The sequence below is a fragment of the Physcomitrium patens genome, chromosome 25, assembly GCF_059467195.1.
Source record: "Physcomitrium patens ecotype Gransden chromosome 25, ASM5946719v1, whole genome shotgun sequence".
Lineage (NCBI taxonomy): Eukaryota > Viridiplantae > Streptophyta > Bryopsida > Funariales > Funariaceae > Physcomitrium > Physcomitrium patens.
The window spans coordinates 15,847,052-15,864,488 of NC_143434.1; the positions used below are offsets into that span (position 1 = coordinate 15,847,052).

Here is a 17,437-nt window from a genome sequence, read left to right on the forward strand (position 1 = left end):
TGCATTATCAAGATATTCCTACTTTGAACCAAAAGTAGGCGAGGCAGCATGTGATCAACAATGAACAACTTTGTTAAAGCTCAAGCAACCAATGTATCAATGCATGTAGATTTATTATTTCTTGATCACATTTATAATGCCTCAAATATGAACCTTCTTATTCTTAATATTACGCGTCTTGCCAACAATCTTCTTAAGGAGTCTCCTAAATTCAAATATAAGATAACTTCTTGTTCTTTGAAGAATGTTTGTTCATTCTTAAAGGCCCAACTTGCTTGCACGTTCTTCAAACATGCCATAACTTCCTTGTAGCCAAACATTTTGGATTCAAGAAGACCTTAGAACTTTTGTCTAGAGACTTTTTGGTGGTCTAAAATGTGGAAGGATATTAAGAAATTTGTACTACTATGTGATACTTCTTGAAGGTCAAAGAATCCTTGACATCTGCCATATGGACTTCTTCAACCTCTTCTTATTCCAAGATAACCATGGTCATCTATCTCCATGGATTTCATTATAGATCTTCCATCATCAAGTTCATTTGACATTATCTTCGTAGTTGTTGATCAATTGACCAAGATGACACATTTTATACCTTGTAAGAAGTCAATTATTGATAAAGAGATGGCAAGTCTCTTTATTGACAATGTCTATTCTTACCACGAGTTGCCGGATGACATTGTTTCAATTCGTGGACCACAATTTGTGTCAAGGTTTTGGAAGGCTTTCTTCAAGATTCTTAAGATTGACATGAATCTTTCTTCTATCTTTTACCTTCAAATTAATGGTCAAACGGAATGGGTCAATGACATTCTTGAGCAATATTTGAAGTGCACCATCAACTATCAACAAGAAGATTGGACTTCATACTTGTCGTTGGTAGAGTTTGCATATAACAATGTAATCCATGCATCTATACAACAGATGCCATTCTACTCAAACTACAATCATCATCCAAAATTGGATATGCTAGAGCCTTTAAAGTTGGTAAATCTAGCAGCAAAGGAATTTGCTACAAAGATGGCCGAACTTCAAGCAACCATGAAGACTCACCTAGAATAAGCTCAACAACATTATAAGTTATTGGTAGATGAATTGAAGAAAGAACATCCTCTATTCCAAGTTGGTAATAAAGTGTGGCTTCTTTGGTGCAATATAAAAACTAAAAGGCCATGTGATAAATTAAACTACTAAAGGTTAGAACCATTTGTGATTCAAAAATAAATCAATAACGTAACTTATTGCTTGGAATTACTTTCATCTATAAAAATTCATCTAATCTTTCATGTTTCACTTTTAGAAAGGTATAAAGAATCAAACATACCAAGTCAAAGACAACCACCACCTCCTATGGTTGAAATCAATGATCATGTTGAATTTGAGATAGAAGAGGTATTAGATTTAAGGATAAGACATTGAAGGCTTGAATATTTGGTCCATTCGCATGGATATGATATCAATAATTGCACATGAGAACTAGCTAGTAATCTTTTAAATGTACAAATGAAGGTTCAAAAGTTTTATCAACGACATCCATCCAGACCAAAAGCGGCAATATGAAGAATAGTAGCTTAGTAAGATGGCTTCACCATGAAGATTCTTAGTTCTTGACTTCATAAAGGAGAAGAAGAGACAGCCTCTAAAGAGGTAATTTTTTTAAATCTTTAGAATAGTATAAATCAGTAGTTCGAATTCATGACCATAGCCAACTTATATTCTTTTGGTCTTGTTTACTTTATGTGATATGAATAGTCAAGAGATAGATACTTTGTCGGTCATACCATCTCAATTAAGTAGTTCCCGGAGATGATCTCGAGATAAAGAGCCACTTGAACTACAAAGATGTCAAAAGATACTCAGTAATAGGTTGTTGGTAATTGTGTTTGAAGTAGAATGTATCTATAAAGGACATCTAGAAAAAATAGACAATTTCATAATAAAGATATCAAAATTTAAACTTGATCACAAGTAGAAGGCTTGGAGCACTATTAATGGCTATGGGGGCCTATAAACCATTTGCTTCACAAAAAATAATTGGAATATATAGCGGACACCATTCAATAGATCTTCAACTTCTTGTGCATATATTGACTTGTAGCAACATTACTTCTCAGAAACCTCAAAGCTAAAGGAGGAGGTAATGTCATAGACATACAATTGAAGAAGGTTCTATGAGCTTCTAAAAGGTCCTAAGAAGGTTCTTGTAGATCCTAAAAGATTCCAAGAGATTTTAGTAGGTTCTAAGAAGATTTTAGAAGGTTCCAATACATTCTAAAAAAATTCTAGAAGGTCATAGGAGATCCTAGAAGCTTATAAGAGGCTTTAGATGATTTAGAAAGTTGTCAAAGAAAGATATTAGGCTTGCTTTATTTCCAAGCCTAATAGAAAATTCTCAAGAAGCTTCTTAGGACCTAGTATATATAAGAATCGAGGCTGAGGAGATTCTCAGTCTTGACAACTTACTTCTTATGTTCTAGCCAGGATCTTCTTACCTTGTATCCAATTATTATTCTAATGTTGAGCTAACTCTATTTCTTGGTTTTGAATCCTTGTCTTATATATGGTTCCTAACAAAAATAAAAGAAGCTTTACAAAGTAAAAGACTTAAAAGAAATTCCAATGCAAAGAGATTTTATAAAAGAAAACTTTAAGAAACTTGTATGTAGAAGATACAAGGCTTTAAACAATCAAACCTAATTGATTAATCTTTTTAAAATGGATTTCCTATTAAGTGATTGCAAATCACTCACATAAAATAAAAAAGGATATTAAGACATGGTGAATCTTAAGAAATTCAATGGTTATGGCTAAGTCTACATGGATACACAAATCTCCATAATTCATCCAAAAAAAGGTAAACTTTTTAAATCAAAGAAAAATTTTTGAAGCTTAGAAAAGATGAAGACCATACACACAAAAAAAAAAACAAAAAAACAAAAAAAAAAAAAACAAAAAAAAAAAAAAAACATAACAAATAAAAAAAAAACAAAAACAACATTTCCAAAAAAAATATAAAGTTTTGAACTAAACAACATTTCCAAAAAAAATATAAAGTTTTGAACTAAGTAGAAGAATAGAAGCCCTCATACAATCTAAGAAGTGATAGAGTGCAAACATCACCTAGAATATTTTTTTAAAAAAAATCTATTAAGTTTATTGCTTATCCCTTCAAAAGAAAAACTAAAGACTCAAAGTGTCAATGAAGACATTGACTCTTCAAAGTGGAGAAGAATATGAGGATCAAAAGTTGACTCTTATCCCTACTTTGTTGGTTTTTGAAAAAAAAAAAGGTGCCAAGAGAAAAGATGTGTCTTAAACCCATGGGTGAGTCAATGTGCCCTGACAAAGGAGCAAATGAGAGGGCCACCACCCACCCCTGGGTCTAATAGCATAAGGTGATGTGGGATTAGCTTTGGAATAAGGGAGGTTGGTACCAGGCACTGAATAAGCGCCGCAACCACCTCGTCTCCTTAATCGTCTGGGTGCATTGAGTTGCTCCCCGAGGCCTAAGACAAAGGCAGCAAAGGAAACTGCTAAAAATTGTTAAAATAGCCAAATGGGGAGTCGGACTCTACCAGTAGGTAGTCCAGGTGAAAGTCAACACCAGAATGCAGCGAGACAAAATGTCGCAGCACGACACCGAGTCACAACTCAACATAGGGCTACGACGCGACGCAGAGTTGCGATCTGGCTCTGAGGCGCAGCACAACCCCAAATGTCATTGGGGCAAGGTCTGCCCAGGCTATTAGGATTTCGAAGAGGACATAGAGGGGATGCTTTGGGGTTTGTTTTAAAGGTTAAGTACTGACCTTACTCTTGTATTTCAGCAAAAAGACTAAAGTGAAGAGCAAGGCCATTACATCTGCACGGGGACTGGTCTCCTTGCAGTGCCCGAACGCCGCATGAATCGTGCCGATTACTTGTTTGTTGCCAACACACAGTTACGTGCGTCACGCGAGGTTGCACAGTTGTTCCTCGTCTCCATGGCTGCGCTGTGCTGGGCTGTACCCTACGAATACCTTGTTGTAATGCTGCGGTAAAGTGGGGTCTGTGGAAGGCGGAGATGCAGGTTGCTCGCACTGATTTCAAGAGGGCTAGAGACAAAGTGATGCGCAAATAGAAGGCGGGTGTGCCCAAGAATTCACACAAGTCGAACATCCAGTGCTGGTGGTAACCCGTCGTGTATGTCTGCCTAAGTGGCTGTTGATTACATTGTATCGGGATCGATCTCATCCTGACTAGGATCCTTTTCTCAATAGAAGTTCGCTTCGTGCGTATGGTTTGATGAATCAGTGGAGTGAGTAGAAGAGAGTGGTCAGACGTTCGACTTCTAAGCTACTAGACGTTACAATTTACGACCTTCACGCCATGCCTATTCGTGACTCCCAAAGGGCTGTGTTCCACATTCCCTGGTGTACACCTCAGCTTGCTCTGGAGGGAAGTTTGAAAACAGCCTCTTCTAATCGCCGACAATGCGGAGCACCTGTTCTCTAGCATAAAGAATTTGAAAACAGAAAAATAATAAGGAATAAAGAAATGAATCGACCAACATGCTCGATACGCAGATTGTATGCCGGGCTATCTCATGCGGACCCAGATGGCCCTTCCGGGAACACCGTCTTGGACAGGGAAGAGCATGTAATAGCTCGGGGGAGCCACGTTGGCGTTGGGAGGAGCGGTGACGGTGATAGAGTAGATGCCACCATCGTCTAACACTGCCTCCGTCACCTTCAGTTTCAGCATTCTCTGTCCCATGGAGTACGAGTGCGTAGCGAAAGGAGCGCTGAGCATGTTCACCTCAAAGGCGCCTTGCAGTCTCTCCACCATGAACGTCATTGTGAAGGTCCGGCCGTACCGAATGCTTCCTGAGGCGTACGCGTACATGGGCCGGATGTTGTTCTTATTGGCTGCGAGGTATGCGGGTGAGTAGGCTTCAACCCTGAGCTCCGTGGGGAAGAGGCCGTTGAGTTCGTAATACGCGTGGGTGTTGCTTCCGGCCACCAGATCTCTTCCGTCGGAGAGCAGATTGGCTGTGGAGTGGTAGACTCGAGGAATGGAGGCCGCGGCCAGCACTGTGAACCTGTTTCTGGCGTTTTTGGTGGCGTATTTGACGGGAGTCAATACTGCGCCGAAGGCTTTTCCTCACCCTTGAGAGCCCTTGTCCGCTCCATTGATGATCAGCACATCCCCGTCGGGCAAATTAACCATGTCGCCCATGGTGCGCCGCACTGGCATGTCTTCCATGACCCACTCGGGCTGTTTAGCTCCCACATCGATTTGCCCGCAGGTTTGGGAAGCGGGGTACCGGGCGTCGGGGTCGAGGAACGCAGCCTCATTGGCGCCTCCGCAAACGAGGACCTCCACGAGAGAGAAGCTGTTTGCCTGGTCTAGAGGAAGCATCACCGACGATCCAGCGGACGGGTAGTTCCTAGGTTCTCCGGGGATGGGGGGGAAACGTCTTCACCACGGTGTCGGTGTTGTAATTCAGCTCGATGGAGTCGCGGTTGGCGAAGATGTAGATGTTTCCGTTGGGCAGGAGGTGGAGGAAGGGGTACATGTTGTCGCCTTGTCTGGTTCCCGTGTCCTTGAGCAGTTGAAGGGCGAACGCGCCTTCTCTGCTGGACCTCTTGGTACACTAATTATTTTAATCTATATAAGGATTTAAGTAAATAACATATCTTATTTCTATGACCTAGTATAATAAAGCCTTTGGATTGAATGATATAAATCACTTCTTTATGAATCCCATTTAAAAAGTCCATAATAACATCCATTTGATGAATATGGAAGTTGTAATGAGTAGCTAAAACAAAGAGAAGGCAAAGTGATGTCATTTTGATGACGAGAGAAAAAGTCTCATGATAATCAAGGCTTTATTATATCAAGAAATCTCAAGCAACAAACTGTGCTTCAAAGCATGTTAAAAAAACATGAAAATCATATTTCCAATGAAATAGCCATTTAGTACTCAAAATAAAGCAATTAGAAGGGCGAGATGTGTGAGACACTGAATTAACTTACTTGGATATTTAGTATTAAAAATGCACTTATTGTGCTTAAAAACACAGATTTTGTGATTTAGTAGTAGAATTTTAGGAAAAAATAGAAAATAGATTGCTGATAGGAGACATGCAACCTAGGATACAATTTAGTAAGAAAAATTCTACAAAGAATATATGTTTTTAGTTAGCTAATCTTAAATGAAGGACCTAGGGAAGTAGTCTTGATATCAAATATATATATATATATATATATATAATTTTATTAATATTTATTATATATATATAGTTATATAGGTTATATAAAAAAATAAAAACAAAATAAAAAAAAAATAAAAAGATCAATAGAGAATAGAAAGAAGAATAGATAAGAGAAGGAAGGAAAGAGAAAGAGGAGAAGGGAAAGAAATCAGGATGGGAGAAGAAAAGAAGGACAGAAGAAAAGGAAAAGAAACGAAAAGAAACGAAAAGGAAAATAAAATAAAATAAAAAATATAAATATAAATATAAAAGTTGATCAAGATGGCGAGAGGCTGCCCATGAACGGCGGCAGCCTCCTCGTCGAAAGGGGTCTGGCCGTCCGGATCCTTATATCTCTTTTTTTTATTTTTTATTTTTTGGATTGCCGTCGGAGCGATGCGGCTCTGGTTGTTGGAGCATTGTCCAGTGTGTAATCCTTGTGAAGCTCCGAAGGTGGGATAGCTACTGTGTGCGGAGTGTGCTAGTGGTGAGCCGCAGGTGGCTCGTTTCATTCGATGATGGAGGCATTGGCGCCGGAGGTGCGGCGGCGCTACGGTGAAGGATCAAGACTGAGTGCGGTGACATTGTTGTCAAGATCGGATTAGTGGTTGTGTACGGAAGCCACTGCTGCATTCGATTTTTTGTGATCATCGAAGGCACTGATCTATCTTCCTTGTTGGTTACGGTGCAAGGCGGCAGCGAAAGTGTGTGTTGTAGAGCGGTGCTTTGGATCTTGTTGTTCATATTGCTCTTCTCGTTACCTGACAACGGTGTGGTTCTACTGATGCTGCTGCGGATCTTAAAGAAATGAGCTACTGTTTTTTTCCGTTGGTGGTGTAGCCACTGAATGGTGTTCGGCGGTGTTAAGCTACACTGGTTGCAGTGTGTTGTGGTGACGGTAGTGGTGTTGCTGCAATCTTGGTGGCCACACTTTTCCTATTCCGTTTTGGTGGCCGATACTCCTAGTGCGGCGACGCAGATTTTGTATCCTCTTCCTTGCAATTGTGCAGTTGGAGCGGAATCTGGTTTCCCTCGTATTACTGTTTCCATCAAGGAAGGCTGCTCGTCACTAAAAATGGCATTGCTCTCTAGGGCGTTCCTTTCATGTTGATGGTTCAGTGGCACTGTGGATTATCGACGATTCTTGTTACTGGCATCGTCATCAATTAGTCTCATTTGGCGGTCGTGATCGGAGTGTCCCTAGAGTAATGTAAATTGCATGATATTGCGGAATATTGTAATCAAATTCTGAAGTGTTTGTTGCACGGATGCGTGCTTGAAGAACTTCCAAAGGAATCATCTTCAGATTAAGTCCTGCGGTGCAGTGCCGTCAACTTGACTGGTGGTCAATTTAATTTGGCTCTTGTCATCATTCTCTTCTGGTTGCGGTGCTCGTTCCTCTCCGACGGTTGTTGGCTTCGTTTGATTCGACCATCGTTGGAGTTCCAATCATCGTCGTCACCTTCAGTCGATCGGCACTCTAGGTGCCCTGGCCGTGTTGGAAGCGGAAGTTCCTCGTGAGGCAAGCACTGCAGTTACAGCGTAGTAGAAAATTTACGTAGGAAACTTGGGTCGATATAACCATTGACTTCGCTAAGAGTTTGTGTGAGCAGCTAGCATTTGGATTTTGAATAGCTTCCTGCGACAGACATGTTCTTGTAACAATTATAAAACCAGTATCATCAGTCAACCGCTTCTCCATTTTTTGAATTTCGGTTGCAAATCATCTCCCACTCTTCTGAAGGGTTCTGAAGATTGAAGGACCTTGAGCTGCCACTGTGTCAACGGCAAGTCAGCACCCTGGACAGAGCTTAAGGTGTCAATATTAATCACTCACAAGGACCTCATTGCATCAACAGAGAGCTACTACTATGGCCTATGTCAAGAGCTAGATTTGACCATTCAAGGTGCTGTTGGCGAAGGATTGCCCCTAATGGAAACCTCCATTAGGAAACCTCCTTCATCATCCAGTTCAGCAGAAGATCACAAGGAGATTTTGAGATTATTGAGAAGGTTTAGGTCAAAGTTAAACACTCAATTAGAGATTGATAAGAATTAGGATTCTGAATGAAAAAACATTAGATGCTGAATGATGAATTTAATCAAGGATGAAGTTTTAAACATGAAGGAAGTATGTGGATGAATTATTATTTAAGGATGAAATCTCATTTAAGAATGAATTTTTGTCAATGGATGAATTTTAATTAAATAAAAATAAAAGAAATAACTGAATCAATAAATACATAAAATAATATAAATAAAATAAAATAAGATAAAAAGATAAAATTACATTAATATGGATTTTGGTAATAACATGGAACTGTGATGTGACTTACTAATTATATGTGTGAGTTGGTGCTAAGTTTTGGTTTCATTGCTTGGATTATTTAAGACAATTAAAGAATCTGTCAAGGACGAGAACTCGATGAAAAAACAATTCAAACAAGTGAGCCTTCACTCAAAGAGAGGTAACAAAATATATATAAACAAGTATGTATATTGAAAGAGAAATTGGAATGGCTATTGCCAAAAGACAAGAAAACTAGAGACCCTTGAAACTAGACTAGAAACAAGAAAGGAGTTGACAAGAGTGAAGAAGCCTTCACTCTTGTCTCTATATATACTATCTAACTAGGGGCTACGTGGCGACGTTCTATAGGGCCTCCAATATGTGTTGACTTTGTAGGACACATGCCTTGACTTACAAGGCAAGTTTTTCTACGTGTGGGCCACATAGTTAGCTTGATCTTCAAGCTAACAACATGTGTGGCACATGGCCAACTTATTGACCACGTTTCTAATCCAAAAAGTCAATTAAAGACACCTATGAAGTCAAAACATCGTCTATAAAGCTTCTAGGAAGCTTCTATATTAAATACTATAGAATTAACTTACTTTTATCTACTTTTACTTACTTCTACCTATTTGTATATGTAATTACTAGCTTACATGATTATGTCCGTGACATTACCTCCCCTTCTAGGGACGAGTTCCATGAGGAGTGGTCATCATATGTTGAGGAAATCTATGATGCGACGAATTGTATTCGCCACATATTCTGATCTTTGTTCTCTTCGAAGATGATTGATAGGGCCTCTCAACCATCGGTAGTGTCCCATACAAGGGCGGGAAGACCACCTAGTTATTTGATCATTGTTGAGGCCTTCGTAACTTCCTTCGAATAGAATATTTGGAACACCATAAAGAGTTGTTCCTACCTCTAACACAATCACCAAACATTGAGAGTCCCTTCCCAAATCGTGATACCAAACGTGTTGTATCTCGCCATCTATTCGAGGAAGAACATGTCATTTTTGAAGATCTTCATCTCGATTGCGTCGTCTTGAAGGTTGTGACAATCGTAATGTTTCATTCGACAGGTCAGCAAATGAAGGCTCTTGAGTCGAATCCGCTGGTTGTTGGTTCTCCATCTCCTAAGCGTCACTACTACAAAGAAGCTACGAACAAGAATTGAAAGTAGAATGTTATCTTGTCTAGATGTTGTTTCTTTTATAAAGAGAGTTTTCATCTTGATTTTGATGGATGTCATCGATGAAAAGCCTCCACCGCCTTTGTTGCATTTGCAAGATTCTTTATTGGCTCTCATGTGCGTTCACTAATACCATATCCGTGCCAATGGACAAGATATTCTAATTTATTTTGACGCCGCCTTGAACCTAAGACTTCTTTTACTTCAAACTCTTTATTATTGTCCACTTCTATAGGAGGAGGTAGAGCTTGTCGTCTTCTTGGTATGTCCACTGTCTTGTATGGTTCAAGAAGAGACATGTGGAATATTGGATGGATTTTCATTGTCTCCGATAGATGTAAACAATATGTAACTGGATTGGTTTGTGCAGAAATAGAAAATGGTCCTAGCTTTCAATAGTCCAACTTGTCACAAGGACAAATAGTCTTAATATTACGACGAAGTAGCCATACCTTATCACCCAAGACGAATGATGGTTGTTCCTTTCGATAGACATCCGCATTGATCTTTTGTTGTCCTTGAGCCTCTTTTAACTGTGCCTTCATCGTTGTATATAGCTCTGATAAATGAATTGCCAAATCTTTCACAGTAGGATTATCAACTTTTAAAAAGTCAAAAGTATCAAGTCATGGATGATAACCATAATTAGCAAAGAAAGGTGTTTGTTTTGTAGAAGAATGTATCGTGTTATTATGAGCAAACTCTGCCAATGGCAAAAGAGTTGTCCAATCATCTTGTTGGTAATTAATGGTATATCTTAAATATTGCTCCAAAACTTGATTAACACGCTCCGTTTGTCCATCAGTTTGAGGATGGAATACCAAAGATAGTTTTATATCCACTTTAAGAATCTTAAAAAGAGTTCGCCAAAATCTTGATACAAATTGAGTTCCCCTATCTGATATAATATCCTTGGATAATCCATGATAGCGATAGATATTGTCAAGAAAGAACTTAGTTTTTTCTTCACTTGTGATAGATTTTGTACATGGTACAAAATGTGCCATCTTGGTAAAACGATCTACTATCACGAATATAGAATCATAAGAACCTGTGATTGGAAGATCTATGATGAAGTCCATAGAAACAGAAGACCATGGTTGTTCTGGAATGGGTAATGGTTGAAGAAGTCCAAAAGATCAATGACGAGGAGTTTTCGATCTTGAAGAAACATCACATGATTGTAAAAAATCTTTAACTGCCTTCCACATTTGAGGCCACCAAAAATCCCTAGATATTAGCTCCAAAGTCTTATTATATCCAAAATGTCTTGCTGCTAGGAAGTGATGACGAGCTTGAAGAACATGTAAACATGCTTCTCCTTTTGGAACATATAGGCGTCCTTCGAAATAGAGTAGGTTGTTCTTGAATTCAAATTTAGAGGGATCATGAGATTTAGAAGAATTATTCTTGATATCATGAACAAGAGGGTCTGAAGACATACTTAACTAGACTTACTTAAGAAAAGTTAAATCAACAATCAATGTTGATTTTATTGTTCGAAGATGAAATTGCTCCGGCTTCAAGAAAACTGTTCTTTATTACTCAAAAGCTGCATCTCCTTCTTTTGGTGCAAGATAAGAACGTCTAGACAAGGCATCGGACAAACCTTGTTGTTTTCCTGGTTGATAAGTAATGATGAATTCGAATCTTGATAAAGACATGCTCCAACGAGTTTGGCGACGATTTAATACGTGTGCTGACATAAAATATTTGAGGTTCTTGTGATCCGTATACACGATGACTGGACTGGAAGCGCCTTCTAGATAATGACGCCATTCTTGAAAAGAATCCACAATTGCAAGAAGTTCTTTGTCATGGATCTCATAATTGATTTCTACAGCTGAGAATTTTCTTGAATGAAAGGCTACTGGATGAAGTTTGTCATCTGTTCCCATTTGTGATAAAACCACACCCAGAGCAAAGTCCGATGCATCTGTTTTCATAAAGAATACTTTGGAAAAATCAACATAATACAAGTTTGGTGCAGAAACAAACGCTGTCTTCAAAGATTCAAAAGCAACTTCCGCTTCTTGATTCCATTGGAGTTTGTCTTTACAAGTCAAATGTGTAAGTGGAGCTGCAACTCGAGAAAAATCTTTAATGAAGATCCAATAGTAGTTGGCAAATCCCAAAAAACATTGGACATCTCTTACCGTTTTTGGAATCTTCCAGTCTATAATAGTTTAAACTTTCTTAGGATCCATCATAAGTCCATCATTTGAAATGATGTAACCTAAGAAATTGACTTGAGTAGTGTGGAATACACACTTTTCTATCTTGGCATAGAGTCCTGCATCTCTTAATTTTTGTAACACACGACGAACATGAAGTTCATATTCTTCTAGATTCTTAGAATAGATCAAGATGTCGTCTAGATAACAGAATACAAAATCGTCCAAAAACTCTCAAAAAACATCATTCATTAGATATTGAAAAGCTGCTAGTGCATTTGTAAGTTCAAAAGGCATGACGTTGTATTCAAAATGTCCATACCTAGTTCGAAATGTAATCTTCCATTCATCTCCTTCTTTGATGCGTACTAGATTGTATGTTCCCTGAAGATCTATTTTTGTATAGATCTTAGCTTGATTCAGCTGATCAAGAAGTCCAGATATTAAAGGTAGTGGATACTTGTTCTTGATGGTAATCTTGTTGAGTCCTGGATAATCAACACACATCCACAATGATCCATCTTTTTTCTTCACAAATAAAATTGGAGCTCCTGCCGGAGATTTAGAATGGCATATGAAATTCTTGGCTAGATTTTCTTCAATATACTCCTTGAGTTTAGCCAACTCATTTTGTGCTAAACTGTAGATTGGTCTGAATGGCAGTTGTGCTTCTTCTTGAAGGTCAATTGAGCAATCATAGGGATGATGTTCTGAGAGTGTATCTACATTCTTATTTTCAAATACATCTTGAAATTCTTGATATTGGCTTGGAATGCCACTTGAAGTCTTTTCACTAGTAGAAACGGGTGTGGCATAAATAATATATGGTGATTCTTTCATAGCAGCATGCAAGAAAGCTTTTGCACCTATAAATATGGGTTTAATTGAATTGGACTTATGAATCTCTACTTGATTAACTACACTATTAGTTATACTTTTAGAGAAAGTAAGAGTTTGGGAAATCCAATCTATTTGAGGATTGTATTTTTCTAACCACGATAAACCTAAAATGACTGGATTAGAGGGAGATCTAATGATATTAAATACTACAAAACTATTATGACCATTGATTATTACTTCTATAGGAAGGATTTTATGAGTAATATCTCCAGAAGACAATGGACGACCATCTATGACTTCTACATGAACAGGTTTAGTTTTCTTTACTAAAGATATGCTATGTCTTTTAGTAAATTCTTCATCTAAAAAACACATTGAGGCTCCTAAATCTAACCACGTAGAGACTTTGTAATTTTTAAGTCCTAAAATAATATTTAATGTAAAAGAAGGAAAGGGCTCTGAGGAGAGAATAGGATCTTTACTAGATGTTGTGGAAGGTTCCAGCCGCACGGTCCCTATTGTAGCTGCACAAACTGGTTTTCTGACATATTGTCTTCTTTCATAGCCATACTCCTCATTTTGTGATTGAGTCGTTTCTTTGGATAATGTTAAGCAGTGTGCTTTGGTTCTCCACAATATAAACATAATCCTTCTTGATGACGATGAGTCTTTTCTTGCTCAGTAAGACGTTTGAAACATACTACATCAATTTGCATATCCTCTACTTCTGAATGTATGTGTTGAAGAGGTGTTGGTGTTGCCATTGAATTATAGTAACGTTGAGGTCTACTTGTATGGTTCTCAGATTGGAATTCAAAAAGGCAATTGTCGCACTTCATAGCAAAGTCAATTTCTTGACTCAATGTTTGAGGATCATGTAAGTTGAGCATTAATTTTTTTATCTCATATTGTAATCCGTAGAAAAATTGGCTAATAAGTGTAGCATCATCCCACTTGATATCGATTGCAAGTTGTCAAAATTGTGAAGCATATAATGTTACTGATTGATTGCCTTGTCGTAAAATATAGATCTTATTGGTTGCAACACGAATTGCATCATGTTTTCCATACATGGATCGAAACTCTGCCAAAAAAGCCTCTAGATTATCCAATATTGGATCTTATCATTGAAGAAAAGATGAAAACCACGATAGTGCTGAACCTAAAAGAAACGTACTAATGAATCTAACTTGCTATCCGGGAGTTGGATAGCTTTGGGGTTGAAGTTCAATCACAAGTTGCACTTAATTGATAAATCCTCGAAACTTAGATCTGGTATTATTAAACTTCTCGAGTAGGGCAATTCTTGGTTCTCTAATATTTGAAGGGAATTCCACCATAGGAAAAAAGACATGGTTTGGTGCAGATGTTGAAGTAGCTCTAACCATTTCTATATCTTCACTTCTTGCCAATCTTGTTGCTCTTTGTGGTGGTAAATTGAGTTGATGCATCACAAGCATGAACTCTCTCAATTGCTCTTGCATTTGTACCATTACACTCTTCGTTTCAACAAGTTCTGCTATGATAACACTTAAAAGAGAGAAGATGTCTAATATTGCTCAAAACAAATAGAAGAGAGGACTTGAGAACAAAGAAAATATTAAGGACAATATCAATTTAGAAGAGGATAATCTGCAACTTCTAATATGCTTATGTCTTATCAAGAAAAAAGAATAATCCACTCTTAATCAAGATTAGACAAAGCTTTGATATTGTAGGTGTACTCTTGTCAATTTGTCAAGGACAAGAACTGGATGAAAAAATAATTCAAACAAGTGAGCCTTCACTCAAAGAGAGGTAACAAAATATATATAAACAAGTATGTATATTGAAAGAGAAACTGGAATGGCTATTGCCAAAAGACAAGAAAATTAGAGACCCTTGAAACTAAACTAGAAGCAAGAAAGGAGTTGACAAGAGTGAAGAAGCCTTCACTCTTGTCTCTATATATACTATCTAACTAGGGGCTACGTGGCGACGTTCTATAGGACCTCCAATATGTGTTGACTTTGTAGGATACATGCCTTGACTTACAAGGCAAGTTTTTCTACGTGTGGTCCACATAGTTAGCTTGATCTTCAAGCTAACAACATATGTGGCACATGGCCAACTTATTGACCACGTTTCTAATCCAAAAAGTCAATTAAAGACACCTATGAAGTCAAAACAGCATCTATAAAGCTTCTAGGAAGCTTCTATATTAAATACTATAGAATTAACTTACTTTTATCTACTTTTACTTACTTCTACCTATTTATATATGTAATTACTAGCTTACATGATTATATGCATGACATAATCACTTCATTAGAATTTAATTAAAAGTTAAAACTTCTAAAAATTTACATAGTTAGTTTACTTATTTTTAATTAGAATGAATATCCAACTAGTGGAGACTTATTTTAGTTCACATTTTGGTGCGTTTGTTGAGAGGGAGATCTTATAAGTCTTAGAATTACTTAGAAGATAATTATTTATTTATGGTGTGATTCTAAATTGTTTTATCTTGAGCTAGTGCAATCTCTTGGTGTTGTTGTAAATTATTGTCATAAAGGAATTCAAATTGAATAAGAAGCTTGAAGAATTTTAGAATGAAGTAGAAAGATACTTAGTTAAGAATAATTCCTTTAAATCTCATGATACTTCTAAGTTTAAGTTTAAAAATAATTTATTCTACTTTAAGGGAGGATTATACATTCCAAAAGGCAAAACACAATTATGTACTCTTTAAGCTTTTCATGACTTTCCAACAATTGGATATTTTAGATACAACAAAACTTTGGAACTAATATTTAGAGATTTTTGGTGGCTTCAAATGTCAAAGGCAATTAAAGACTTTGTAGGATTATGTGATATTTGTTTAAGATCAAAAACTCCTTGTCATCGACTTTATAGACTTTTTTAACCATTACTTATTCTAAAACAACTATGGTCTTTTATTTCTATGGATTTTATTATGGAACTTTCAGTCTCAATTTTGTATGATTCTATATTCATGGTAGTAGATCATTTTACCAAGATTGTATATTTTATATCATGTAAAAAATTTATCATAAGTAAAGAAATGGCTAAGTTTTTTTTTTAAGAACATCTATTGCTATCACGGATTACTTAAAGATATTATATTGGATAGGAGGACTCAATTTATATTAAGATTTTGAAAAACTCTTTTTAAGATTTTAAAAGTGGATATAAAGCTCTCTTTGAATTTTCATCCTGAAACTGATAGACAAATCAAATGGGTGAATCAAGTTTTCGAGTAGTATTTGAGATATACCATCAACTATTATCATGATGATTGAACAATTTTTTTTACCATTAGCAGAGTTTTCTTACAATAATTTGGTACATTCTTCCATTCAACAAACATCTTTTTTTTTCCAATTATGGTTATCATCTATGACTTGATATTTTTACTTTTTTAAAAGTTCATAATCCTATGGTAGAAGATTTAGCAAATTATTTGTCAAAACTATATGCAACAATGAAGGTACAATTAAAAGAAGCTTAAGAATGACATAAGATCAATGAGGATGCCTATCACAAGGAACAACTACAATTCAACTTAAGTGAAAAGGTATGATTATTTCTTTGTAATATCAAGTCTACTTATCTTTGTGACAAGTTGGATTATTATAAACTTGGATCTTTTGCTATTAATAAATGAGTTAATCTTATTGCTTATTGATTATATCTACTATTTTTGTAATAATATATGGCTAATAGGAGAAAGAGTATCAAAATTATTATATTATAAAAGATCTTAATTCAAAATATTATAACAAATTATCTTAGAAATATAGATAATAGTCAAAAGGATAATAAAACTAAAAAGTAATAATATTTTCTTTTAAAAATGGGCCTCTATTACTTTGTAGGACCATAAACAAAAAAAAAAAAAAAAAAATAGAAAATTAAATGATATAGGCATATATAGGAGGAAGTTAAGAGTAGATTTTAGCAAAATTTACCTCAAGAAGCAAAGAATTGATACCCGGAGAGGATTGGTTGTCAACTTAGGTCAAAATCAGACCTCAAGGCACAAAATTACACACATATGAGGATTTTGGGATTCTTTTGTAAATTAAAAAAAAGAATTTGAGAAAAAACTTGAAAAGGTTTTTAAAAGCATTAGTTTTGTATGATTTGAATTTGTAATGACTTTGTAAGAGCTTTACAAAGTCAAGATTATTTTGGATAACTTAGGTTTTTGTAAAATAAAATGGGATTGATATTTTGAGCAATTTTAGGAGTTTTATAGGAGATCTACAAGTGAATTTTTTTGAGTTAATGTTTATAATTGTGCTTAAGATGCATTGTGAATTTTAGCTTGATTTAATAATTGAATTGAAGGTTATAGAGGTTTAAGTAGGTCGGAGTCTCAAAAAGTAGAATTTTAGGTCTAATGAGGATTTCTAAGATTTCTTGCAATCTACAAATTGGATTGGAGTGAAAATTATATATATAGCTAGTAGACTTATTTTCTTACATATATGATGATTTGAAATCAATTAAATAGTATAAAAGAGAGATATTAGTACTAAAAGTTTATCATTAAGATAGGAGAAAGAGGTCGGCCAACATTCGAGTAGATTTTAGGATTTTTCTTCCATTTAGTATGTGCAATTGTCTTCAAATTTATTATATTTGTTTATAACTAAGAGATTGATAGGTGTATAAATTTTTGAACAAAA

General features: G+C 36.3%; 1 protein-coding gene across 1 annotated transcript; it reads right to left on the reverse strand.

Annotated features, from left to right (window-relative positions):
- Positions 1-4,578: 4,578 nt before the first annotated feature.
- Positions 4,579-5,400, reverse strand: LOC112277362 (aldehyde oxidase GLOX). The gene is made up of 2 exons (XM_024509554.2): positions 5,147-5,400; positions 4,579-5,086 (listed from the first exon to the last, which is right to left on the reverse strand). The coding sequence occupies exons 1-2, from the start codon at positions 5,398-5,400 to the stop codon at positions 4,579-4,581; spliced, it is 762 nt and encodes a 253-aa protein (XP_024365322.1).
- Between the last annotated feature and the right edge of the window lie 12,037 nt (positions 5,401-17,437).

Bases quoted from the DNA above. Each gene is read 5' to 3' on its own strand.
- LOC112277362 (XM_024509554.2), bottom strand. From the start codon at position 5,400: ATGCTTCCTCTAGACCAGGCAAACAGCTTCTCTCTCGTGGAGGTCCTC. The intron at 5,087-5,146 runs GTGAGGAAAAGC...CAAAAACGCCAG, and splicing joins GCGGACAAGGGCTCTCAAGG to AAACAGGTTCACAGTGCTGG.